The 22358-nt window shown below is 39.3% G+C and overlaps 3 protein-coding genes across 16 annotated transcripts; all 3 read left to right on the plus strand.

Annotated features, from left to right (window-relative positions):
- Positions 1-859: 859 nt before the first annotated feature.
- scpp5 (secretory calcium-binding phosphoprotein 5) lies at positions 860-6863 on the plus strand. The gene is made up of 15 exons (XM_040146836.1): positions 860-913; positions 1277-1321; positions 1578-1625; positions 2393-2452; positions 2545-2727; positions 4620-4691; positions 4824-4883; positions 5076-5147; positions 5291-5341; positions 5465-5527; positions 5701-5730; positions 5843-5881; positions 5997-6047; positions 6172-6255; positions 6440-6863. The coding sequence occupies exons 1-15, from the start codon at positions 860-862 to the stop codon at positions 6455-6457; spliced, it is 930 nt and encodes a 309-aa protein (XP_040002770.1). The 3' UTR covers positions 6458-6863.
- Positions 6864-7647: 784 nt separating this feature from the next.
- Positions 7648-15436, plus strand: enam (enamelin). 14 transcript variants are annotated; one of them, XM_040144893.1, is made up of 9 exons: positions 8388-8701; positions 9858-9930; positions 12605-12669; positions 12831-12854; positions 13025-13090; positions 13227-13268; positions 13417-13440; positions 13515-13598; positions 14784-15436. In XM_040144893.1, the coding sequence occupies exons 3-9, from the start codon at positions 12616-12618 to the stop codon at positions 15282-15284; spliced, it is 795 nt and encodes a 264-aa protein (XP_040000827.1). In that variant the 5' UTR covers positions 8388-8701; positions 9858-9930; positions 12605-12615; the 3' UTR covers positions 15285-15436. The 14 variants fall into 14 exon arrangements, with proteins under 14 accessions (XP_040000824.1, XP_040000832.1, XP_040000821.1 ...); XM_040144892.1 differs by lacking the exon at positions 8388-8701 and adding an exon at positions 9521-9760; XM_040144899.1 differs by lacking the exon at positions 8388-8701 and adding an exon at positions 9521-9760 and having other exon boundaries at positions 13028-13090.
- A 2008-nt stretch (positions 15437-17444) lies between these two features.
- On the plus strand, positions 17445-21454 carry cnga1a (cyclic nucleotide gated channel subunit alpha 1a; the record flags this gene model as incomplete). The annotated part of the gene is made up of 8 exons (XM_040146704.1): positions 17445-17539; positions 17646-17708; positions 17959-18099; positions 18197-18301; positions 18634-18740; positions 19795-20405; positions 20507-21332; positions 21369-21454. Coding segments are annotated over exons 1-8 (2034 nt in total), but the record flags the coding sequence as incomplete, so codon positions are not given.
- Positions 21455-22358: the final 904 nt, after the last annotated feature.

The following is a 22358-nucleotide window of genomic DNA, read 5'->3' on the forward strand; positions in this document are numbered from 1 at the left end:
TGTATGAGAACTACAATGAAACTACCCAGTGTTTTTTTCTGCCCAGAAACACCATAATGTAAGGGGAGTGGACACAGTGGTTGTCTAATCATCATGCTCAGAAATTGTCTTAGCAGTTAAAGGATTTTGGCCCAAGTGCAGCACTTAAGTGTCCCCACCGGCTCAGATGAGAGAGCTGTTACTGTTCCACTACATCAGCCATTAAATCAGTCTAAATTTAACAAAAGGTGCATGAGTTTGAGTCAAAATGAACAGGCCTAAAACATGTTGTGAAGGAAAACTGAAATGGAAAGACTGTCATATTATCATAATATTCACCATCCAATCATCATCAGCTATAATACAATATATGACCTATTATAAAGGTATACAAGAGGTCTTATGATGAGATGTGATATTTTAGAAACATGTTTTACAGCTATTAGGTTAAATATCCATTCCCTTGAAAAAGTTTGATTCCTATTCAACCCCGTTGACCTCCCCAAGTGTAAAAGATGTTGCAAGGGGCCATCTGATAAAACACATCATTGAGGGATCAAATGTGATTGATGTGCGTTTCAAGCCAAAAATGTATTACGAGATGTCTCGTAAGATAGCTGCCAATTTTGTAATCTTAAAAAATAAAAAAAAGTATTGGCTCATCACCAATACCCGTCAAAGGTTTGCTCATCCTTTGTTTTGTCAGCAAATAAATAGGAGTAGATCTCTCTCCGCTAATCACACCTGTCCTCCACAATCCTTCAGTACTCGTGTGCTGCCTGAAAGGAAAGGTAATGTAGACAACCAATATCATATGACTTTTCTTAAGAGCAATATAAAGTAATGATCTGTTTCACTCTCTTTGACAGCTTAATTCAAGATGAAATTCATCGTCCTCGCCGCCTGCATCCTTGGGATGGCTGTCTGTGCCCCTGTAAGGAAATATCATCTATTTCTAAATATTTCGTACATAAAATATTTCTCTTATTTCTCACACACACCTTTCAGCACTACATGTCACCACAATGTACAGGGCTGTAAATAAAACAATCTGACCTTGAGGTCAATGTAGTGGCAGTTTTGGGACTTTTCATAATCGCATAATCTTAATCAGCATATAGAGACTTAAAGATGTTCAAATTTTCATTTTTTCTGAGCATTGTAAGGATTTCTTGTCCACATTGGTTACTCAATATATACTCAACTATAAAAAAAAAAAGTTTGTCTAAATTATTTTTTACACTGACCTTCAATCCAAAGAAGCTGCAATCTTTTCTCTTCTAATTCCTCCTTACAGCAGCAGAGGTTCATGGAGTTTGACATCCGTCACGCTCCAGCTCAGGTGCAGTAAGACGCAGCTCACATCCACCGGTTTATGTCATGGCATGTGTATGGCAAACACGTAAAAAACCACAGCAAAAGACACATTTTCAAGCATTACTGAATAGGCTCTACACAAAGGTCCGCTATTAACTGTTGACCACTGATGCAATTGTCTACAGCCGAGCCTGTTGATGGCTCTTTTACTTGAAGTTTGCTGCTTTTTCTTGTAACCCACACTCATGTACACATTAATATGATTAATATGATCTTTACAGGCAGCCCAGGCCATCCCTGCTGGAGCTCCAGCTGGAACCCTGGAAGTTGTAAGAGCTAAATGATATTGTTTGTTTTACACATTTATGTCTAGCCGAGTCATATTTAAAAACAACAGGTTTTGACAAAAATGCTTTACAGAAAATGGAATTAAATAATAAAAAGTAAATACAGTTGTATGCAAATGACATATTGAGTTGATTTTTGTGAAGTGCAAAGAAGTAAATACAACCCCTGCAGCAATCATTTAGAAAATGAGCCTTCTTCATATGTTAATGCAATGTTACTTTTTAATTTCATGAATTTAACGTGCATATGCAAAAGGTTGGGCAGTACTATATACTTTCCATACAACTATAGGTAATGTAAATAGCTGCAGCAGACTACACAACATCCAAACAATTTTATAGTTACAATAATAATATAGGTGACTTAAACCCAATGGTAAAAAGGTGGGTCTATAGCCAGGATTTAAAATTGGCATTAATCTTGGCATAATCTTGACTGTTTTCATTTCCAGCTGCTTCCGGTTGATGCCCAAGGACAGCCTATTGCAGGACCTGTGAGTGACACAGTATAGCTTGATATTTATTTAAAAATATTGAGTGTGCTTATGCTAGTTTTCAGATGCTTAATTAAAGGAATTTAAGATGCCCTGAAAGCCTACAGTACCATCTGATTGAAATTAATAATCCAGCCAGTCCAACAAAGTTTTGGACACAGTTTTAGAGACCACATTTAAGCCGCAGAGTAAAGCTTATATTTGAAGCGTTCCACTTTTAACCACGTGTGTGCCCGCATGTATTTTCACCGGAAGGTACGGGGTTTCATCAAGCAAGAGATCTTCGATCCAAACGGCAAAGAGATCAAGGAGATGGTAGGTGTCTGCAGATTTTAATTTCTCTGACAGAAGTCAAGTGAGGTTTTTTTGAACAAATGATGTTTTATCTTTCTCATCTCTTTCTCCAGCTCTTCTGCTGCCCCCCCCATGCCTTGATTGCCCCCCCAGCCAGATATGCGCCTGCTGCTTCAGCTGCTCCTGTTGCTCCAGCTGCGCCCGCAGCTCCTGCTGCTCCTGCTGCTCCTGCTGCTCCTGCTGCACCCGCTGCACCCGCTGCACCCATTGAACCTATCGTTGCTGCTGGTGCTTCTGTAAGAACGTTTATGGATTTGCATTTTGAGCCATTTAAGTTTCTTGAACCAGTAAGACTTAGTCAACATCAGCTGTCGATCATTTAAATAGGTTGATTGGAATAATAGACTCAAATGGCTACAACAGGTAGGAAACTGAAATTGAATTGAAGTGGAGTTTAGGGCAACGGGCTCATTCTAATAAGTCCTCCAACTATTTTCTACTGGGGGGTTGAGAAACATTGACTGCAGACATGCGAGAGACTATCCTCACTCCCGTCTGATTGGCTCATCAGACACCTCTGTCATTTCAGGCTGCCATACCCAGCGGTGATGATGATGACGACGATGACTAAAAAATCAGAGTCAACAGGATGTGCACGTTTGTGCGCGTACAGGTATACGCCCATTCACTCATTTACGTGGCACATAGAGTGCACTGTATCACTGCATAATTTAGACTTATAGGTTGTAGCAAAATGATTTCCTGAAAAAAAATCATCATATATTGTTTTCCTGAATGACTGAGTGTCTTTGAAAACATGAAAGTTTTGTCATCACAAGTAACAGTTAAGATGTATTTGCGTTTCCACCCACTTCAGGTGACCGGTGCTAGACCCACAGCTTACCCCAGTGAAAGATGACCAGCCAACGCTGCTGTTTCCCAAAGCATGAAGTATATGGTGTCATGCCTTTGAAAAGAAAAAATTTCTTTTTACAAACATATGGTGCTATGGTTTCCAATGTAAAAAAAAAAAAAAAAAAAGTGAAAAAGTGCTATGTCTTATGTCTTATGTAATAAAAAATGATCCTATGCAATGAAATGTGAGTTCGTTTTTTATCCCATTTTATGCATAAGCATGCAACATGTTTCCTCAATCAAATTATCTGTCTTCATGCTTCCTAATAAATAAAAGGAACTTATTCATTCTCTTCTGGTTCTTTACATCAAATAGCTATTGTACATGAAATGAATGTTATTCTAAAACATACATACATGCTCCATTCACTTTAAAATTCTCATGTATCTGATTACAGTGTCATCAAAACTAAATCTTGAATTAAATTTAGCATTTTGGAATAAGGTTATTACAAGTTTCTGTAATGTATTACTCTGTAATTCAACATTTTGAGTCATTCTCCACAAGCTGAATATTTACAACTAAACAAACACACATCCAATAACATTTGAAGATTATTCTGGCTAATACATGAAGAACGTTTTACTCTACTTTCAGATTGTTTAAATGTGTAAATAGTTTCTAATTCTCTTTTCTTTGTACACTTTCATTACTGTTATCCTCAGTTGCCTTGATAGACTCGTCTGTGTGAGGTTGCTCTGCTCTCCTGCTGTTCCGATTTAGAAACACAATGAATACTCAAGCAACTGGAAAACAAACAATTTTTCATTGAATACTACATTTATGTAAGTTATAGACATAATGTTGCCATTTCAGATATTTATACCACAGTACTGCTGCAGTGCGGATGCAATAAAACTGCTGCGATGGCAGAATGAGGAGCAGGCAGAGTGAAGGTGTGCTCTACTCTAGACAGTGTAATCAAACAGAGTCTGCTATTACACAGAAAGTGGATTTGACCACTGGTCATTTAGTAAAGCTGAAGACTAGACACCTGTACTGTACCTACTCATTGGGTTACTGTACCTACTCATTGGGTTACGTCATCACCGACTGTGATTGGCTCTCAGGTCAGCTGGCACCCTATAAAATCCAAAGGAAGATACGAGTGGTATCATCTGCATCATTCATCAGTCTCCAGGTTGGTGGTCTTTTTTTCGTAGAAGGTGAGTTGAACATTGCTCATGGATGGTCTTCTAATACGAAAGCAACCATCCAGTGTGACTTTGGTTGGATTTTTCTGATTTCTAATGATGAATTTTCTGTCTGTAGGACTTGGAAACTGCAAAAATGAAATTTGTCATCCTCTGCCTCTGTCTGGCTAGCACAGCCTCAGCTGTACCCGTAAGTCTGTAAAAATTGACAAAGGTTTCTCTCATGCAGTGGGAACTTTATTCTCTCAGTTCTGTTTGACTTGACTTGACGATTATTTAGATTTCATTATCAAACGGTTTCTGTTTCTGTCTTTATTTTCAGTCTCCCTTTCATTACCTGACTCATTACACAGGATCCAGACAACAGGTACCACCCACACAGGTAATCATGTCCATACATTGTGAGCTGTTTAACTTCTGTGTCAAAAGTTGTTGTTTTTGCATGGCAAAAATGAATGATATATGGTGCTGCTGAGAAAGGGCTTCTTGGGACACAGATGTGACGTGGTGCAGAAAGAGTTCAGAGCTGAATCAACTGTCCTCTGACAATTTTCACAATTTTACAACCATTCAGGTGAACAATCCCTTCGCAGCTGGTCAGCCTCTTCCACAAACTGGAATCCCTGGCGCTTACAGTGTGGAACTAGTATGTCACACTCTTTCTTACTCCATATGCAGACTTTAGTTTCACTTAGATTTAGATTTTTTTTAAATGAAATATTGCTCGTTGTAATTACGAATTATGCTTACAGTACGCTCATGTATACTTGTGTTTTGTTTTTTTTAAAGATTTATCCCCACAGATTTCCTGGTGGTGTAGGTGGATCAAACGCTGGCCAGGTAAGTAAACATACATTTTTCAGAAACATATTCTCTTTTTAAAAAATTGGGTAAAAAAAAAAACCCCCAAACTGTTCACTACTTTTCTTTGATTCTCTTTTTTTCCCTTCTCTCTTACTGCAGTCTTATCATGGTTTCATCAAATATTCCATTCCTCAGCCACCTGGCAGACAAAGCGTTGAAGTCGTAAGTGCTGTGTTTTTTTTTTGGTCTTTCTTTCCTTTTTCATTTAGATCGCAGACAATATTTCGACTGAAAACACTTCAGTTGCTGCTTATAGGAGCAGGTTTGGTACAATAAACTACTTGTTGGAACACATTTTATTGATTTTTTTTGCTGTTGTGTTGTTACATTTGCAGTACTACCCCTATGACTTCTCTCAACAAAGGGTAAACATTTTAAACTCTGAGATTTTACATAATACATAATGTGAATATGGAATGACTCCTATGTCATTTTACATGATGCAGAACTATATGAGTGTATTTACTTCTGTTTCAGATAATCACAAACATCCCACCAATGACAAACGCCCCTCAGGTGAAAAAAAGAAGACATTATCTCGTCTAAATCCTCATTATGCCTTTTACTGTTTTTTTTGTTTCTTTCTAAAAGCATATTTTATTCACCACCTTAATTTGTTTTTTTTCCACAGGCTCTCCCGTTTGAATATCCTCCTCAAAATATTCCCCAGCAAACCCTGAATGTGAGAAAAAGAAAAAAACGAAACATATAATCTCAATGGGCTTTAGAGATATTCAGTTGATTGATTGTGAGTCTTTCTTCACTTTTCTCTCATAGAATTGTTGTTTTTCTTTTCTTTTTTTCAGATTCCATCATTTGATGCCAATCCTCTCCCATCCCAGGATCCACTGCAACCTCTGCAGCAGGACCAACCCACGCAGATAAACCAGGTAATTACAAATCTATAAGTCACTTTAAATTGATCAAAGTTTAGTAAGAGCTCTGCTGCTAATTAATGCACATATCGGAAATGACATATGACTAATGGCGTGAATGTATAGAAAATGTCATCCGTAGGGGGAGAGTGTGTGAAATTAATCATACTTGCATTAAACATCTTATATGTCTTTGCAGATGCCAGCAAAGGTGTGAGGTGGATGAGAGGCATGGAAAGGAGACAAGACTCTTCCTTCCTCCTTAACATTCAGACACCTGCGGTGGAACCATTGACCCTAAATGATTAGGAATGAACATCTGTTTCATATGTTCTTAGTTAAGTTAAAATAAAATGCTAACAAAATCATAAAATAACCACTTTTTATTAAGAATAATGTTGCAATAGTAAACTACATTACAACATGGCCATCTGCATAGAATGAAACCTATTTCTGAGGAATGATCTGCTTTACTTTATAGTCATCGTAGATTAACAATAACCTGTTGTAAAATCCGTCAGCAGCCATCTTCTCTCAGATATCAAATACAGAATTAGTTTTCAATGGTATTGTGGAAATGGAGCACTTTGTAAGGCTACAGTTTCACAGTGTCTAAGAATTATGCTGCATATCTTTATTAATTAACTTTGACTTTGCTTTAAATGTCATTTTTGTCTTAAGAAATAAAGTCTACTTTTTCAAGCAATTTTTTGTTATTCTGTTTATTTAAAGAGTTTTAGAATTTGTTGAGTATTATTTGTATATGGCAGCTTGTGATGAAAACATACAGTGGGGTCCAAAATTCTGAGACCACATTTTAAATGGAAAGTGGTCTCAGACTTTTGGGCTCCACTGTACCTGCAGTGATTTGGTATTGCATTTTCATAAAGTTGGAGTACTTGAGAGAAAGACAAAAAAAAAATATCCAGCACAGGCCAAAGTATCCTGATTTTTGTACCTACTAAGCTCCAGAAACTCTGGAGCCTACAGCTGTTTTCACAGGCTGAGTGGTACTCTCCAGAACATGTATACAGATCTATATATTCAGTAAAAGTGGTAGAATGCCACTTTAAAATACCAAAAGTCTCCTTTACTATATTCTTACTAATGTTTCCCAAGATTGATGATTAGTCTTTTATTTTTCCTTTTCAGGTAATATCTAACAGAATGTTGTCTCCATTATTTAAAAAAAAAAAAAAACTTGCTAGAGATACATTATCCTTTATAGGGATATCTCAACAAGTCCTCTGACCAAAACAACCATACAGGGCATTTGTCCCTACCCTTGGTTACAGCCAATTAGAGCGTCTCCTGAAATGGCGCCCCCACAGTGGCAAGTGTACCAGATCTTCGTCATCATGGTCACAATTCTCCAGTCACAATTATATGTCCGCTAGAGGTCGCCTAACACGTGTCATTATTTAGCACAGCAGGAGACTTTGGGTGGATGGCTTGGTGGCAGAACAGATTGGAAGAGAGCATCCGCTGGGACAGCCATCTCAGGAACAGACACTCAGGGTTCTGGCAGGGCATAACATGTGGAGAACGGCAGCGGAGGCTCTGGGGCGCTGGGCAGCTGAGGGTATCGATGTTTTTTGGGACAACGTTTCCTTCTACTGGCTCTAAACCTTAGATACCTCCTGGAAATGGTAACGTGAGTCCCCAGGAAAGGGGATTGCAAAGGTCTACAGGGTCGGGGTCTGGCTGGAGACCAGCCGCAGGAGCAGCTGGCTAGAGGGTAGCAGTCGGGAGGCTGTCCGACTGGTGGCTGGTGGCTAGTAGGCCTGTTGCTAGCCACAGGAGGAGTTGACTGGTGGCCAACTAACTGGGAAAGGGGCTGGAAGCTAGCAGAATAGTGAAGGCTACTTTTTGGGCGAATTCATGGTCCTGCTTCATAATGGTAGCCAGTAACTTTGGAAGCCTGACTCTTCCTTGAGAAACGTTTCTTTAAATAATCCAAAGTCCTCCCAGGTAAATGGCAGGCTGAGTGGGGATAATGGGATAATGAGGAAACTGGGAACTGGTGTGTGGGACAGGGCAGGGAAGCTCAGGTGATTGTGAACAGGAGGCAGGTGAGCAGAAGGATCTGGCAGTCAGGTGACTGGGATGGGAGAAAAGCCTGAGAACATCAAATGTAGAGTTAAGGCTGATCTGATATAATTGATCTCTCAGACTGGTTTTTTTTTTTTAATTGCATGGTTTGACTTGTTTTTATTGTTCAGCTTATTGTGTGTTGGTTTGATCACTGTTTGTACAGAGCAGAGCATTTTATTATACCTTTGGAGTCTGTTGCTCATTTTCCCTGAGGTGCTGTACCCAAGGTGGTATAAAGGGGCATAGCCCTGCTGCATTTTTGGCATCGTCTGCAGAATTTTCTGGCAAGGAGCTGCCAGTGAGTCTGAGCACACAGCAACAGCCAGTCTTCACCACACCAGTCAAGCTGACCAAATCGGCACAGGAAGTAATTTACTCCTCTTTGTAATGGAACTATTTTTATTTAGTAATAAGTAATCGGGGGAGGCAATGGCTGACTAGGACTTGGGAAGGTATCAGGCACAGTATCAGTGTCAAGTCTATAGGTCTGTTCTGTGATATTAGACTTAAATAATCAGAGCGCAGCATATACAATAGAGGTAGAGTTTATGTATCTTACATACTGCATAGGCTACAGTACATCATAAGTAAAACACACAGTGAGCATACAGTCATTTGCCACAGTGTTTGAGCACATTTCCCCGCAGTCGAAATTTGACAGTGAAATTTAGCTGTCTTAATACCATAAAGGGAAAATATCTTCCTGATCCTCACTCCCCTGGGGAAAAAAAACCTGTCACAACATGACTTAATATTTATCTCTTCAAACAGACGTGAAATACACAGGCGCCATCCTCTCACGCTATGATTGTCAGACGTTTTCTTTCCTGGAACTTTAGACCACATTAATTCGTAACTTCTATCACCCACAGCTGGGGACTTGTTGACAGCAGGTTTAAAAGCCTTAATTTGACATGTCACAGCCTCAGTATGATGACTGTTGCTCTACATAGTACCACTTTGAAGTTATGAAAACACCTACAAAAATATAGAAAAAAGGTAGTTTTCTTGAAATAAGCACTGTGATAGTGTAATGATAATTGAAAACAATATCTACAGGTCTGTAGGTCACATAGGAACAAATATGAAACATATAACTCTTAAATGTTACATTACAGTCAGGAAATGATTGATTCAATAATAAGCACACAACTTGCTACACCATCCTTTCACTTCACATAGCAGTCTTACTTTGGCTGTTGAGCTGGAAGTGTCTCTTCGGCAGAGAGTGCAGTGAGTGCAATAGTGACAATAATCCAGAGATCGCCAGGCCTGGGCACCAATACAAATCCAGACTCACTAACCTCAAAGCCAACTTGAAACTGGCCTGGTCTGTTCTGTTGTTACTGCAAATTTAGAAAGTTGTTTTCACAGACCACGTTTCAATGGCATAATAATTTTTCACATAGTATAACAACATCAAATGGTAAGACTCAGGTCTTAAAAATGTCTGTGTAGTGACTGCACATTGCCTTTTTTGAGGAGCAAAATCTGGATACAACCATCTGTTTCATCCTCTAAAGATCAGTGTTCCTGCAAACTGACTTTTCAAGAGTCCAAAGGTCATCTGACTACCATTTCTACAAGGCTGGGCAGGTGATTTAAATCGGAGCTCTCGGAGCAATCAGCTTGAAGGACATAGAAGGAGAGTCCATAGAGACAATAGGCCTATTTAAAGCTAAAGAAATAACTGTTTAAAGCTTTTAAGCAAATGTGTAAAATATGAATGTACCATATCAAAAACGTTTTAAAACCAGAAAAAAAGACAAAATATATATCAAAAGCTCTTATGCAGAAAATCACAGAGGACAAGCAATCAACTGTGTCCAGACCCACGATGATGAAAAAAAAAACAACAAAAAACATAGTATTGGCCTGAGGTGAAATTCTTCATGGAGGCCACGAGACAATCCTTGTTCGTTAACCAGTAGATACAAGCTCCACACCATGTCAAGGCAAGTAAGCCTGCTCATGTTTACATGTACACTCTTTAATTTGGATTTTTCACTTTGAGATAAAGTTTTGTGTTGCTTTGCAAGGAGAGAGAAAACCAAACTCAAACCGAAAAAAAAAAAACTTGCTCTTGAATCACGGATGAATTGGAAGAAGTGAATTGGTATGATATGAATACTGTGATTCCGATGCATTTGTTAATTAGAAATCAGCACATTGTGGGCTTGGCTCACACAAGGCACAATTTATTCAAGATGGCAAAAGGTAGGAATTCCTGTTGGTACAAAAAATATTCAGTGTATAACCTCATTAACCTTCTGACTGCTCCCTTTTTCAAGGTAGCAAACAAAGAAACAATTTCCCCAAGATAACAACAGTAAAAGTTTTGAAAAACTAACGAAGATGTTGTTATCTTAATTACACTCGTCAGCTCAGCAGCTTTGAGGCGAGAAATGTCCAGAATACGTTTTTTGAGATTACAGAGTAAGTCCTTTATTATCTGATTTAGAACCACAGAAAACAAACATAACAAACCTGCAATGTTCTAAATCGCTGTGATGTGCAACCACACCAGCTAAAACAAACACGGATCAGTGAAAACTCAGATACCATGAAAGTGGTACTTCCCATTGGTATTGTGTGTGTGTGTGTGTGTGTGTGTGTGTCTGTGTTTCTACCACACACACACACCTGTAAATTTCAGTGTTTATGTAATTGCAAATGGTGTTTGGAAAACTGGTGTTAAATGGGCCAAATTGACTGGTATTAGAAAAATGACAAAATACTCCAGTGCAGTTGTGGAAGAAGCAATCAACTGTTTTACTTAAGCAAAAGTACCGGTTCAAAAATGTCAAAATACTCCATTGCAAGTTGTTGTTGTCTTTCGGCTGCCCCTGTTAGGGGTCGCCTCAGTGGACCAACGTCCACATAATTGATTTGGCATCGTTTTTTTCTATGCCGGATGCTCATCCTGGCACAACCTGGGTTCAAGGGAGAAAAATATTCCATTGCAAGTGAAAGTCATGAATTTAAAATCTTACTTAAATCTTACTTAAAAGTGTAAAAGTACAATCGGCCAAATGTACTTAAAGCTTCAAAAGTAAAAGTAATTATTCTGCAGAAAAATGTATCCTGTCTTTGATTTATATATGATATTATTAGATTGTTATTTCTGTTGCAACAGTGTGTAGGCAGGATTTTTGCTATTGCAGCTGGTGAAGGTGGAGCCACTGTATTTTTAAGTACAATTACATAGTGAAGTCTTGTAGTTCCCAACCCAGGGGTCGGTCCCCCTCCTAAGGGTCACAAAGTAAACCTGGGGGGTCATGAGATGATTAATAGATGAGGAAAGAGAAAAAAAAAAGTTCCACTACACAGATCTTTTTTCATTTTTGGCTTTGTCTCTAATCCTGTCTTCTTCTATGAAATACTTGATATTTCTACTTTTGAATAAAATTCTGTGTAAGTAGGGTAGTTGAGTGAATACGCTTTGCATCGCTGCGCAACTGTCATGCTCAGAGTTACACAGAGTATCATCTCCTATTAATTTTCAACTGGTGTATGTGTAGTAGGGAAAAAGCACTGCAGTATTTGCTGTATGATCTGAGGACTTCAATGACATGATCGTCAGTGTTATCAGTATTTTAATTTTAATATTTGGAGGACTAAATGCTAGTACTGAACAGTACTGAACTGCCTTAACCAACAAAGACTGTCTTAATTTTCCTGTATATGATCTTTTCAAGTCAAACTAAGTGGTGCTTCTCAGTCATTATCATCACTGTACATGCTTATGTCAGCATCATGCTGGCTTGTTCTTTTTTTTTTTTTTTTTCTTTTTTTGGAGTTTGGTTTTAGGGCAATGAAGAGGGGTATGTGTGCAAAGCCTACTTGCAAAATGTATAATTAAGTGTAAGTGGGGGCCTTAACCCTACATGCCTTGCTTTTTTTTCTTTTTTCATTTTTGAAGTGTAAGGAGATTTCTTCAAACACATAGCTCTGCGAGTTTTACTGGATATGATTGGCTGTTACAGAATGTATGTTCCAGTATATAAATGGCATCTATGTTAGAGAAGAAGTAGATTACTTTTCATCTCTGAGGAGACATATATTCCACCGCTCTCTGCACCAGGAAAAAAAAAAGGTGATAGATTTTCATATGTAAGAAATTATATTTTGTGTTAGAAACATTGTCCTGCATATATTATAGGCTTTATTTTTTTTTTTGTTATTTTTAATTTTAAATTTCTTTTTATCTAGCAAAGGAAATTAAGAAAATATAATTTTTATGTGTCAAATTATATGTACTCTACTCTAGGAAGGGTCACGATGAAGCTGTTGGTGTTCATGATGTGCTTGTTGGTCACTGCCTTGGCTGCCCCTGTAAGTCTTTCTGAATATTGTTTGGCTTTTAATCTGCTGACCTTCTGCTGACTTTAATCTGACTGACTTTTAAAAAACTGCACTACAGACAACGCTATTGTTCGATAGGACGCTGCATAAAGCTATCCACGTCTGCTCACTCCCCTTTCTAAATTTTTCAGGCTCCACAAAGTGAAAGCACTGAGGTAGGAGGGCTTTTTTTTTTTTTGTTCTTCTGCGAAGTTTGGTATCTGTCTGCTACGACATGTCATACCATGTTTTTTGTCATCTCATGAAATGTACAAAATGATAGATGTCTGACAAAGAGAGGATCATTTTTACTGAGCATGTCTGGAGATGTCTGGTATTTCTTCAGCAGGTTGCAGCACATGCTAATGAGGCCCTGAGGTGGATGGAGATCTACAGGTTGTACCAGCAGCAGGTAGTGGGGGTTCACTTTAGTTTCACCTAAAAAAAACCAAACAAGAACAACAAAAAAAAGAGAGAAATATAAATCATCTGCTCATCTACCCCGATAGGTAGGCATTCATCACAATCATTAATCTGTATTTTTTCAGGGAGTAGTTGGAAACCCCTTCCTTCCTGCTGCTGATACTCCTGTAAGTATATTTATATATTGTTAAAACTCTATCATGACATTATTTATAGATTTGCAGAATATGAAAACTTTAAACTAACATAAACTAAACTCTGGTATTATGACTGAACTTTGTGGGTTACCTAATCATGAATTATTCTTTTGTTTAGGCTCAGCCAGCTGGTGCAGCAGTGGTAAGTAACAGCATAATTTCTAATCTGTCACAATTCAACGAGCTGTCTGACTTAAAAGAGTTTTATTTATGCAGGTGGATGCTGCGCCAGCTCAGCCAGCTGATGTTCCCCCTCCAGCTCCTGTGGATGCTGGAGAGGAATCAGAGGAGGAGACAGAGGTAAGCAGACATCTTCATGTTAAACTGAACAGAATATGGGTTTTTTTTCTCACTCTTAACAAAGATATACTACGTGTAAATCTTTTTGATATAGTTACTCCTGCCAAGCTAAAATAACCACACAGTAGGCTATTCAAGATTTCCCATTCGTGAACATTCGGGAGCTCTGCCTAAAAACAGACCTGCAGTGTGTTTGTTTCCCCCAAAACAAATTTGGGATAAAAGAAGGACAAAAAAAACAAAAGAATAATCTCATATCTTGATAATTTTTTCAACCAACTGGCCTTTTTTCACAGCAGACAGTATGATTTATTATAGTAGGAAAAGCACAGGTTTTACCTATAAAATTAACAATGGCGCTGGTCTTTTCAAATGTTCCTCTAAGCCATGACAGTGTACATGCATAATACCAGGACCTTGAAACTGAAACTGGGAATTCAGCAATCATTCATTTTATTATTTATACTTGCTTTTTTTGCTGTTAATGCATGATGTGTGCTTTAAAAAGAGAGCTGTGAAAGAGAGCCGCTTCCCTGACAGTGACAGCTACATTGGTTGAAAATAAAATCCAGCAAAATGATCAAAATGTGAGTTGAATTGTGTGCATTTTGTCACCACGGGAGTGTTATCTTTTTTTCTGAATTTGCTTTGGGGAAACAAACACAGCATTTTCATGTTCTTGGCAGTGGTTTTAAAGTGGTACTCCAGCGATTTAATGCTGCACTTTCATAAAAATGGGAGACACAAGGGTTTTAAAGAGAAGGGTTTTAAAAAATGTTGGAAATTGAAGCAGCATCAGAGTCGAAGGTATGGTGACCTTTACTCCCTACCATGGGTCAAGCTCCGATAATGCTGGATCATACGTTTCCTACAATGCAACCAGTTGGGTTTTTCATTAGACTTTCTCTGCCTAGTAAATGTCCTCGTCTTCTAAACTCCTCGCCACCGGTTTTTATACAGACCTTCTGTTAAAATATGTAACCCCTAAGCACAAGCTTAGAAGTGTCACTTGAGTAGTTTTCTCACACTTAACAAAGCTCCTCTGGAGCCATAAAAGGCAAAATACAACTTTGTTCATAGGCTTTGTTGTCCTTCCTCCATTAATAGTAATTTAACCTTTTTGTAAATATGTGGATTTTCTGTATTTCAGCTCTAAGTCATTTGCTTTCTATTTCTCATGCACAGGATGGGAACCCTGCCCCCAAACCTGCTGCTCCTGCTGCCCCCCTAAACTCTGATGAGGTAGAAGAGGCTGAAGAGGTGGAGGCAGCTGAGGCTGAGCCAGCTGTAGACCCTGCAGCTGCTGTTGAGCCAGCTGTGGTTGAAGCCGCACCAGCAGAGCCGACAGCGGACCCTGCGGCTGCTGTTGAGCCAGCTGTGGTTGAAGCAGCACCAGCAGAGCCGACAGCAGACCCTGCAGCTGCTGTCGAGCCAGCTGTGGTTGACGTCCCTGTAGATGCTGCAACAGTTGATGTTGCTGTTGTTGACGCTGCTACTGTGGATGTGCCTCCTGCAGATGTGGTTCCTGCTGACATTGCCATGGCAGCCCCTGAGGTTGCTGTTGATGCGGCCACTCCTGCCGCAGCCGATGTCCCTGCTGCCGTTGATGCCGTTGATGCCGCTGCTGCCCCACTGGCAGCCGAGGTTGTAACAGCTGGAGTGGCATCAGATCCGGTCGCACTGTAGTCATCTTCCTCTTATTTCCAGCCTAAGTGCTCCTATATAAGCAGTTAAAAAAGAGGCTGAAAACAGGAGTGTGTGCTGTAGGTGCATCAACAACGATGAAAAAGCTGTGGCATGCTAAAAAGAGACGAGGGAAAAAATCTGTAAATGTGGAAAAAAAAAAAAAAAAAATCTGTAATGCTCTTTGTAAAGCAAAACAGGTAAAGGTTGTTTTCATTCAAGAATTCGACAATTAAAGCTTTTCTTCCTGATTGTTTTTCTGTCTTTAATTAACATACTTTGTGCGATACTGTACTTGAATTTCCAAAACGCAGCAGCGGTTATTAGACGAGTACCAGCAAAAGCTGTGAAATGTGTCGTCAGAAAAATGCAAACATCACCTCAGCCAACAGGGAGAGCCACAGAACCACAGGATATCTAGCGCACCCCAGGGAGGAGGCTCTCCTGCTTCTGGGACACAACACTCAACACTGACAGAGGGTCAGATTGAATCTCACTCATCATGACTCTTATTCATATAAAAGGAATCGGATCCACCTGATCTGAAATCTGTAATACCCCGGCACGATCTAATAGGATCAGAGCTGGATATGGCTGAGAGTGCTGACTGAGCAGGAGATGCCAGTGTGTGTTTGTGTGTGTGTGTGTGTGTGTGTGTGTGTGTGTGTGTGTGTGTGGGGGGGGTCAGTAAAATTACAGCCTTTTGAAGATAATAAAAAAAAAAGAAGTGTCACTAAAATGGTTTTTAGTGTTGTGGATCCTCACTAACAAGTTATCTGAGGGTTGTCCAAACTTCACTTGAACGTACCTTATCTCCCACTAGGGTGGACAAATAAGAAGGATGAGTGACTTTGCCTCACCTCTTCTCAGCCAACTCTAATCCATAAATCCTTATCAGGGTCACTGAGACTCTATGACACAGTTAGTTATACTCAATGCTTGTAGGTGTCTAGCAACATTTTGATTTTATTTTACTTAGCATCCGATAATTGATACAATAAATCTGCTGCTGCCGTGAGTGGCCAGCCTCCAGAACTTGAAAAAAAACACGAGGATCAAAGGGAAATGGACTCCACATTACATTAACAAGTGGAACGGGTGAGTTTAGATAAACATGGAACTGAATGGATTATGCTTCATCTCTACACTTTGGAGGCTATTTTTGTAGCATCACCTGTTCATGCAACCAGATACAATACAGTTTTTCTCAACTATTTGTCAAACTTAACTTTCACTTAATTTTTATCCATGTCTGGTTCCTTTGAGACCGCTTGTCTTAAATTTTTACAGAACTGGAAATGTCGCACAAATTCTTTTGCTTTAGTTAAGATGTCCGGCCAAGGAGAACATTACAGTAGGTGTGATGACCTGATGTGATTGGCAGGACAGATATGAAGTGACAAACATACTGCTTAAATTTTGCTATCTTTATTTTCTGTGTTGTGTATCCTCACTAAATGAGTGCAGATGTCAATTAATGATTTGCAGCACTGTTTTGAACAAGGTCGTTTTTCCCGTTTGCTCTCTTCAGCAAGGAGATTTTCGTTACAGTAGGACTGAATGAGGAGTTTGACAACACACTTTTTAGAGAACACATTTGCTGTTATGGAACTGGAAACACACTGTTGGTGCTTTTGTTACCCAATCTTAAATGTTTCCCTCTGATAATTTATCAAGGCAATGGAGAAAACTGCAAGACAGGGCTGCAACTTTTGATTGTTTTTATTATCGAGTCCTCTGAAGATTTTTTAAAAAAATTTTTCTGTCGATAAAATTTCAGAAAATAGTGAAAACTGTCCATTACAAGTTCCCAGAGAGACCAATGATGTCTTGAGATGTCTTGTTTGGTCCGACCGACAGTCCAAAAACTCAAAAGATAATCAGTTTACTGTCACAGAAGACAAAGAAATCCAGAGAATATTGACATTGTAGATGCTGGTAGTGGTTAATTTTTGCTTTAAAAAAAAAACAATTGTTGACAATTAGTTGTCGATCAACTTATCAAATAATAGACTCTAGTTTCAGCTCTACATGTACATAATTGGGCAGTCTCCCACACCTGCGTTGGACCAGCTCTGTATGTAAGATTATATGACCTCACGTCCAAAGCTCTCATCCTTACTTATGACTTATCTTTGCAGGCTAAACTGCCGATCTGCTGCCATGACCACTTCGACCACCCTTCCCCACATCACTGTACCACCTCACACTGCACAACAAATTGCCACAGACAACGAGGAAGACAGCGAGGATGACCTGTGAGCAGAAGCTTCACAGAGGGCTTTCAGTACTTTAATGATTAATAGCAAAGTGAGATTTGTCAGTTAATTAACTTTATGTGGGAACATGCTGTGTTTTTTCTAGACGTGCACCTCAATCAAATCCTCATCATCTGCTCAATATGAATAACAGTAACAATAATGAAGAGTAAGTACAATTCACGAAGTGAAGCCCTTGTAAAACACAGTTTCTCTTTGATGATTCTTATAAGTCACTTCAGTAAGGCATATTAAATGTGTTAATTAATCCCTTTCCAGGGAGAAAAAGAAAAAAAGGAAAAAAGAGAAGAAGGAGAAGAAAGAGTAATTATGTCATATTACAAACATTTTAGTTAATGTTGGTAAAAAAAGAATGTTTGATGCACAGTTTTTCTCCAATGCATTTATTCACCTCACAGAAAGAAGGAGAAGAGGGAGAACGAAAAGAAAAAGGAAGAAGAGCAGGCAAAGGAAAATGAAAAAGAAAAAGAAAAAGAAAAAGAAAAAGAAAAAGAGAAGGAAAAGGAAAAGGAAAAGGAAAAGGAAAAGGACAAAGATAAGTAAGTACATAATTTAGAGCGACTTCCTTAAGAGCACTTTTCCAATACTGTATGCTCACAGGTATTACATTTACACTGTCTTTCACTCTTCTCTTAGGCCCAAAGAATTGTTTGTCATTAATCCTGCTGGGAATTTGTATTACAACTGGCTGTTCATCATCACACTACCAGTCATGTACAACTGGACCATGATCATAGCCAGGTGACATCTTTAAACCAGTGGTTCTTTTTCAACACTGCAGTGTCCCTGCCGGCCAAATGTTCATATGATTCCATTCGGCTTCATGAAGTACTCTTCATATCCTAGTCCATACGAAGCCGTTACAAATCATTGCAATTCTAGCAGTCGGCTGTCTGTGAAGGAAAATAGCTTTGTTGTTTCAAAATCTGTTGGCAAGTTATTTGATTGGATTTGAACGCTACTGTTTGCGTTAGTTGAGACTATTGAGATTGGCAACGGATCGGCTGCAGCAGTAGCACAACAGAACATAGTGGACGAGCTGCTCAACATGATTCATTTTCTCATGTGAACAGGGCTTGCTTTGAGGAGCTGCAGCATGACTACATCATTTACTGGATTATCTTGGACTACACCTCAGACATAATCTATTTGGCTGATATACTCGTCAGGACCAGAACAGGTAAAAAAGTGACATAGGCCAAGCCTTTAAAACTACAGAAAGACTTTTCAAATCCGTTAAAGGATAGGTTCACATTTTTACAAGTTACTCAAGTTTTCAAGTACAGTGATGAAGTTACTGGCTGCTGGACATGTTCCTCCTGTTAATACTATGCAGGAAAAGATTCTGTCCTAACATGATTTCAGTGTAAGTGATGGGGGACAAATTCCACAGTTCTCGTTCTGTGCAAAAATGCATCCAAATTTTCAGCTAAAGCTAATATGAGGCCTAGAGGTTACAGGCATTTTACAAAATTCCCTCTTTGTATTACTATCCTTCCACCGCAGCTCAGCACGGAAACACCATCCGGGGAAACACAAAGAGGTAATATGGTACTAAAAAGACTGTTAATTTGGAAGATACCCAGTAGACATTCCAAACTCAGACTACTGAAGTTTTTATTGAACGCAGTTTTTGCACATAAATGATTGTGAATTTTCTTCCACATTGATAACACTGAAATGTAGCTTTTCACAGCAAGTATGGACAAGACCAGCAGCCAAAAACTGTTTTAATGTACATATTAGCATACAGTATGAGCATGGTATTAAAACAGACTTTAAAAATGTGAAACCATTTTGAACACATTATTTTACAGTGCTGATAGAAAGTATTCACCCATCTTGGATTTATTGTTTTAATTGTTTTACAAATTTGAATGACAATGGATGTAACTAGGATTTTTTTTTTTTTTTTTTATTTTCTAATCAACAGAAAATAAAGACTAATTACAATGCTAGACCAATCTTTACAAGCTGATCCAAATTGTGAACAAATATAAAACACTAAATTGCATGAGTGCTGACATCCATTTACTATGAGATGCCTACATCATCACTGATTCAGCCAGCTGTTGGGTAAAGTTACCTAATAATTTGAATTTGAACGTTGACTGTCTTTGTGCAATAATAGGGAATACTTTTGATGGGCAATCAATTCCAACATTTCTCTGAAACTTTTAATTTCACAAAACCTTATATATATTTTGCATAAATTTGTATCTCTTTGAATGCAGGTTACCTGGAGCAAGGTCTGATGGTGAAAGATAAGAAGCTGCTATGGGATTGCTACATCAGCAGCTTCCAGTTTCGTCTCGATGTTCTCTCCATGCTACCCACTGACTTCCTCTATTTCGTCTTTGGCCTTGACTACCCAGAGATCCGCATCAACAAGTTGCTGAGAATTGGCCGCATGATGGAGTTCTTCACGAGGACAGAGACCAAAACCAACTACCCCAACATCTTCCGTATCGGCAACTTGATCATGTACATCCTCATTATCATCCACTGGAACGCCTGCTTCTACTTCTCCTTCTCCAAGTCTATTGGTTTTGGGGCTGATGACTGGGTTTACCCGGCTCTGGATGATCCTGAGGAACCTGAGTTTGGGCAGCCCATGAGGAAGTATGCGTTCAGCCTCTACTGGTCCACACTGACCTTGACCACCATTGGAGAAACACCACCACCAGCCCTGGACTCAGAATTTCTCTTCCATGTGGTTGACTTCTTAGTTGGAGTCTTGATCTTCGCCACAATTGTAGGAAACATCGCCACCATGATCTCCAACATGAATGCTGCCCAAGCCCAGTTTCAGGCCCGAATTGACAACATCAAGCAGTACATGCAGGTAGACGGCCCTCTTCTGTCCATTAAAAAATGTGGAAAAGAATTAGTGCAATCATCTGTTGATTGTGTTTTTTAATGTTCCTCCTTTCTTTTCATTAATAGGTTCGAAAAGTCAGCAAGGAACTTGAGTTGCGAGTCATCACATGGTTTGACTTTCTATGGAATAACGGCAAGGCACAGGATGAAAGAGAGGTGCTGAGGTACCTTCCAGACAAGCTAAAGGCTGAAATCGCCATCCAGGTCCACATGGACACTCTAAAAAAAGTTCGCATTTTTGCAGACTGTGAGGCAGGCCTACTGATCGAACTGGTGCTAAAGCTGCAGCCTCAAGTCTTCAGCCCCGGAGACTACATCTGCAAGAAGGGCGACATCGGCCGTGAGATGTATATTATCAAAGATGGAAAACTTGCAGTTGTTGCTGATGATGGTGTCACACAGTTTGTTGTACTTGGAAGCGGCAGCTATTTTGGTGAGATCAGCATCCTTAATATTAAAGGCAGCAAAGCAGGGAACAGGCGAACAGCAAATATCCGCAGCATTGGATACTCAGACCTCTTCTGTCTGTCCAAAGATGACCTGATGGAGTCACTGACAGAGTATCCTGATGCTAAAAGCATGCTAGAGGAGAAAGGCCGGCAGATCCTGATGAAAGATGGTCTGATAGAGTTGGACCCAGCTAACATCATGCCTGAGGTACAGGAGCTGGAGGAGAAGGTCAACAAATTGTATAATACAATGGAGCTGATGCAGACCAAGCTGAAGAAGATTCTGGGAAATTACAAGAAAGCTGACAAGGCTCTGAGACACCGCATTGCAGATCTGGAGCACCTGACAGGAGAGGAGGTAGAAGACGAGGATGAGGAGGAAGGAGAAGTGAAAAAGGAAGAGAAAGAGGTGGACGGGGAGGAAAAGGAAGAAGAGGAGAAGGGTGAGGAGACAAAGGAAGACGGAGGAAAAGGTGAAGAGTCAAAGAAGGAAGAGGAAAAAACTGAGGAAGCAAAAGATGAGGAAGGAAAGGGTGAAGAGGCAAAAGAAGAGGAGAAAAAAGATGACGAAACTGCAGAGGAAGAGAAAGAATAAGCCCCATAGCTCCTGTAAAAAAAAACGAGCACTTTTTATGTAGCCACAATAGATTCTTTCCCACAAAGAAATCTTTGTGTCTTACTGGACATGGTTCTTAAATGAGTCACTCATAATTAAAAACTGCAAAAGACCAAAAATAACAAACTCTAGAGACGGACTGAAATACCTGCTGGAACTTGTCTTAAAAAAAGGTATTGCCATTGTACATATATTATACAATTAAAGATAGTAATTCAGTGAACACACATTGCCAATGAATATATTGACATTCAATTCAAATAAAGTATTGGCTCCAGTTGTCCTATTTATTGTGATTGTCATGACTAGATATCCACGGTCAAACACTGAAAAGCCTACTGCTGTTCCTAACCCTGCAGTAAACACTGCTGGCCACATGAGGATAGTAAATAGCAAGGATTTACAGGCAATCACATTGCATACAGTGGCTCTGCAGCATGTGTTACAAGTCATACAACTAGGGAAGCTCTGGGGCTGCAGCGCGATCTGCAGAACTGCTCACATCAGTCAGTGACAGATAATAAGCGTGACTAAAGCAGATAGAAGGTTTGAATCGAGGCAATTTATTTCTATAGAACAAGCCGCACGCAGTAACAGCAGTAACAGCTCAAAGTGTTTTAGAAATTGATTGAATTAGAAATTACAACATAATTTAAAAAAAAAAAAAATCAAAACATCAGAAAGAGTAGAAAGTAGTAACCAAAGCAACAGTGATCAGGTCGTTCTTTAGCTCAGATTTTGACAGTGCCTAAGATCACTGGGAAGTTTGCTCCAAGTATGTGGAGCATTGTGACAAAATGCAGCATCCCCGGTGTTTTGGGTTGACCCAAGGTCATACAATTTCCCCCCAGTA

Source organism: Xiphias gladius, chromosome 15, assembly GCF_016859285.1.
Source record: "Xiphias gladius isolate SHS-SW01 ecotype Sanya breed wild chromosome 15, ASM1685928v1, whole genome shotgun sequence".
NCBI classification, from domain to species: Eukaryota; Metazoa; Chordata; class Actinopteri; order Istiophoriformes; family Xiphiidae; genus Xiphias; species Xiphias gladius.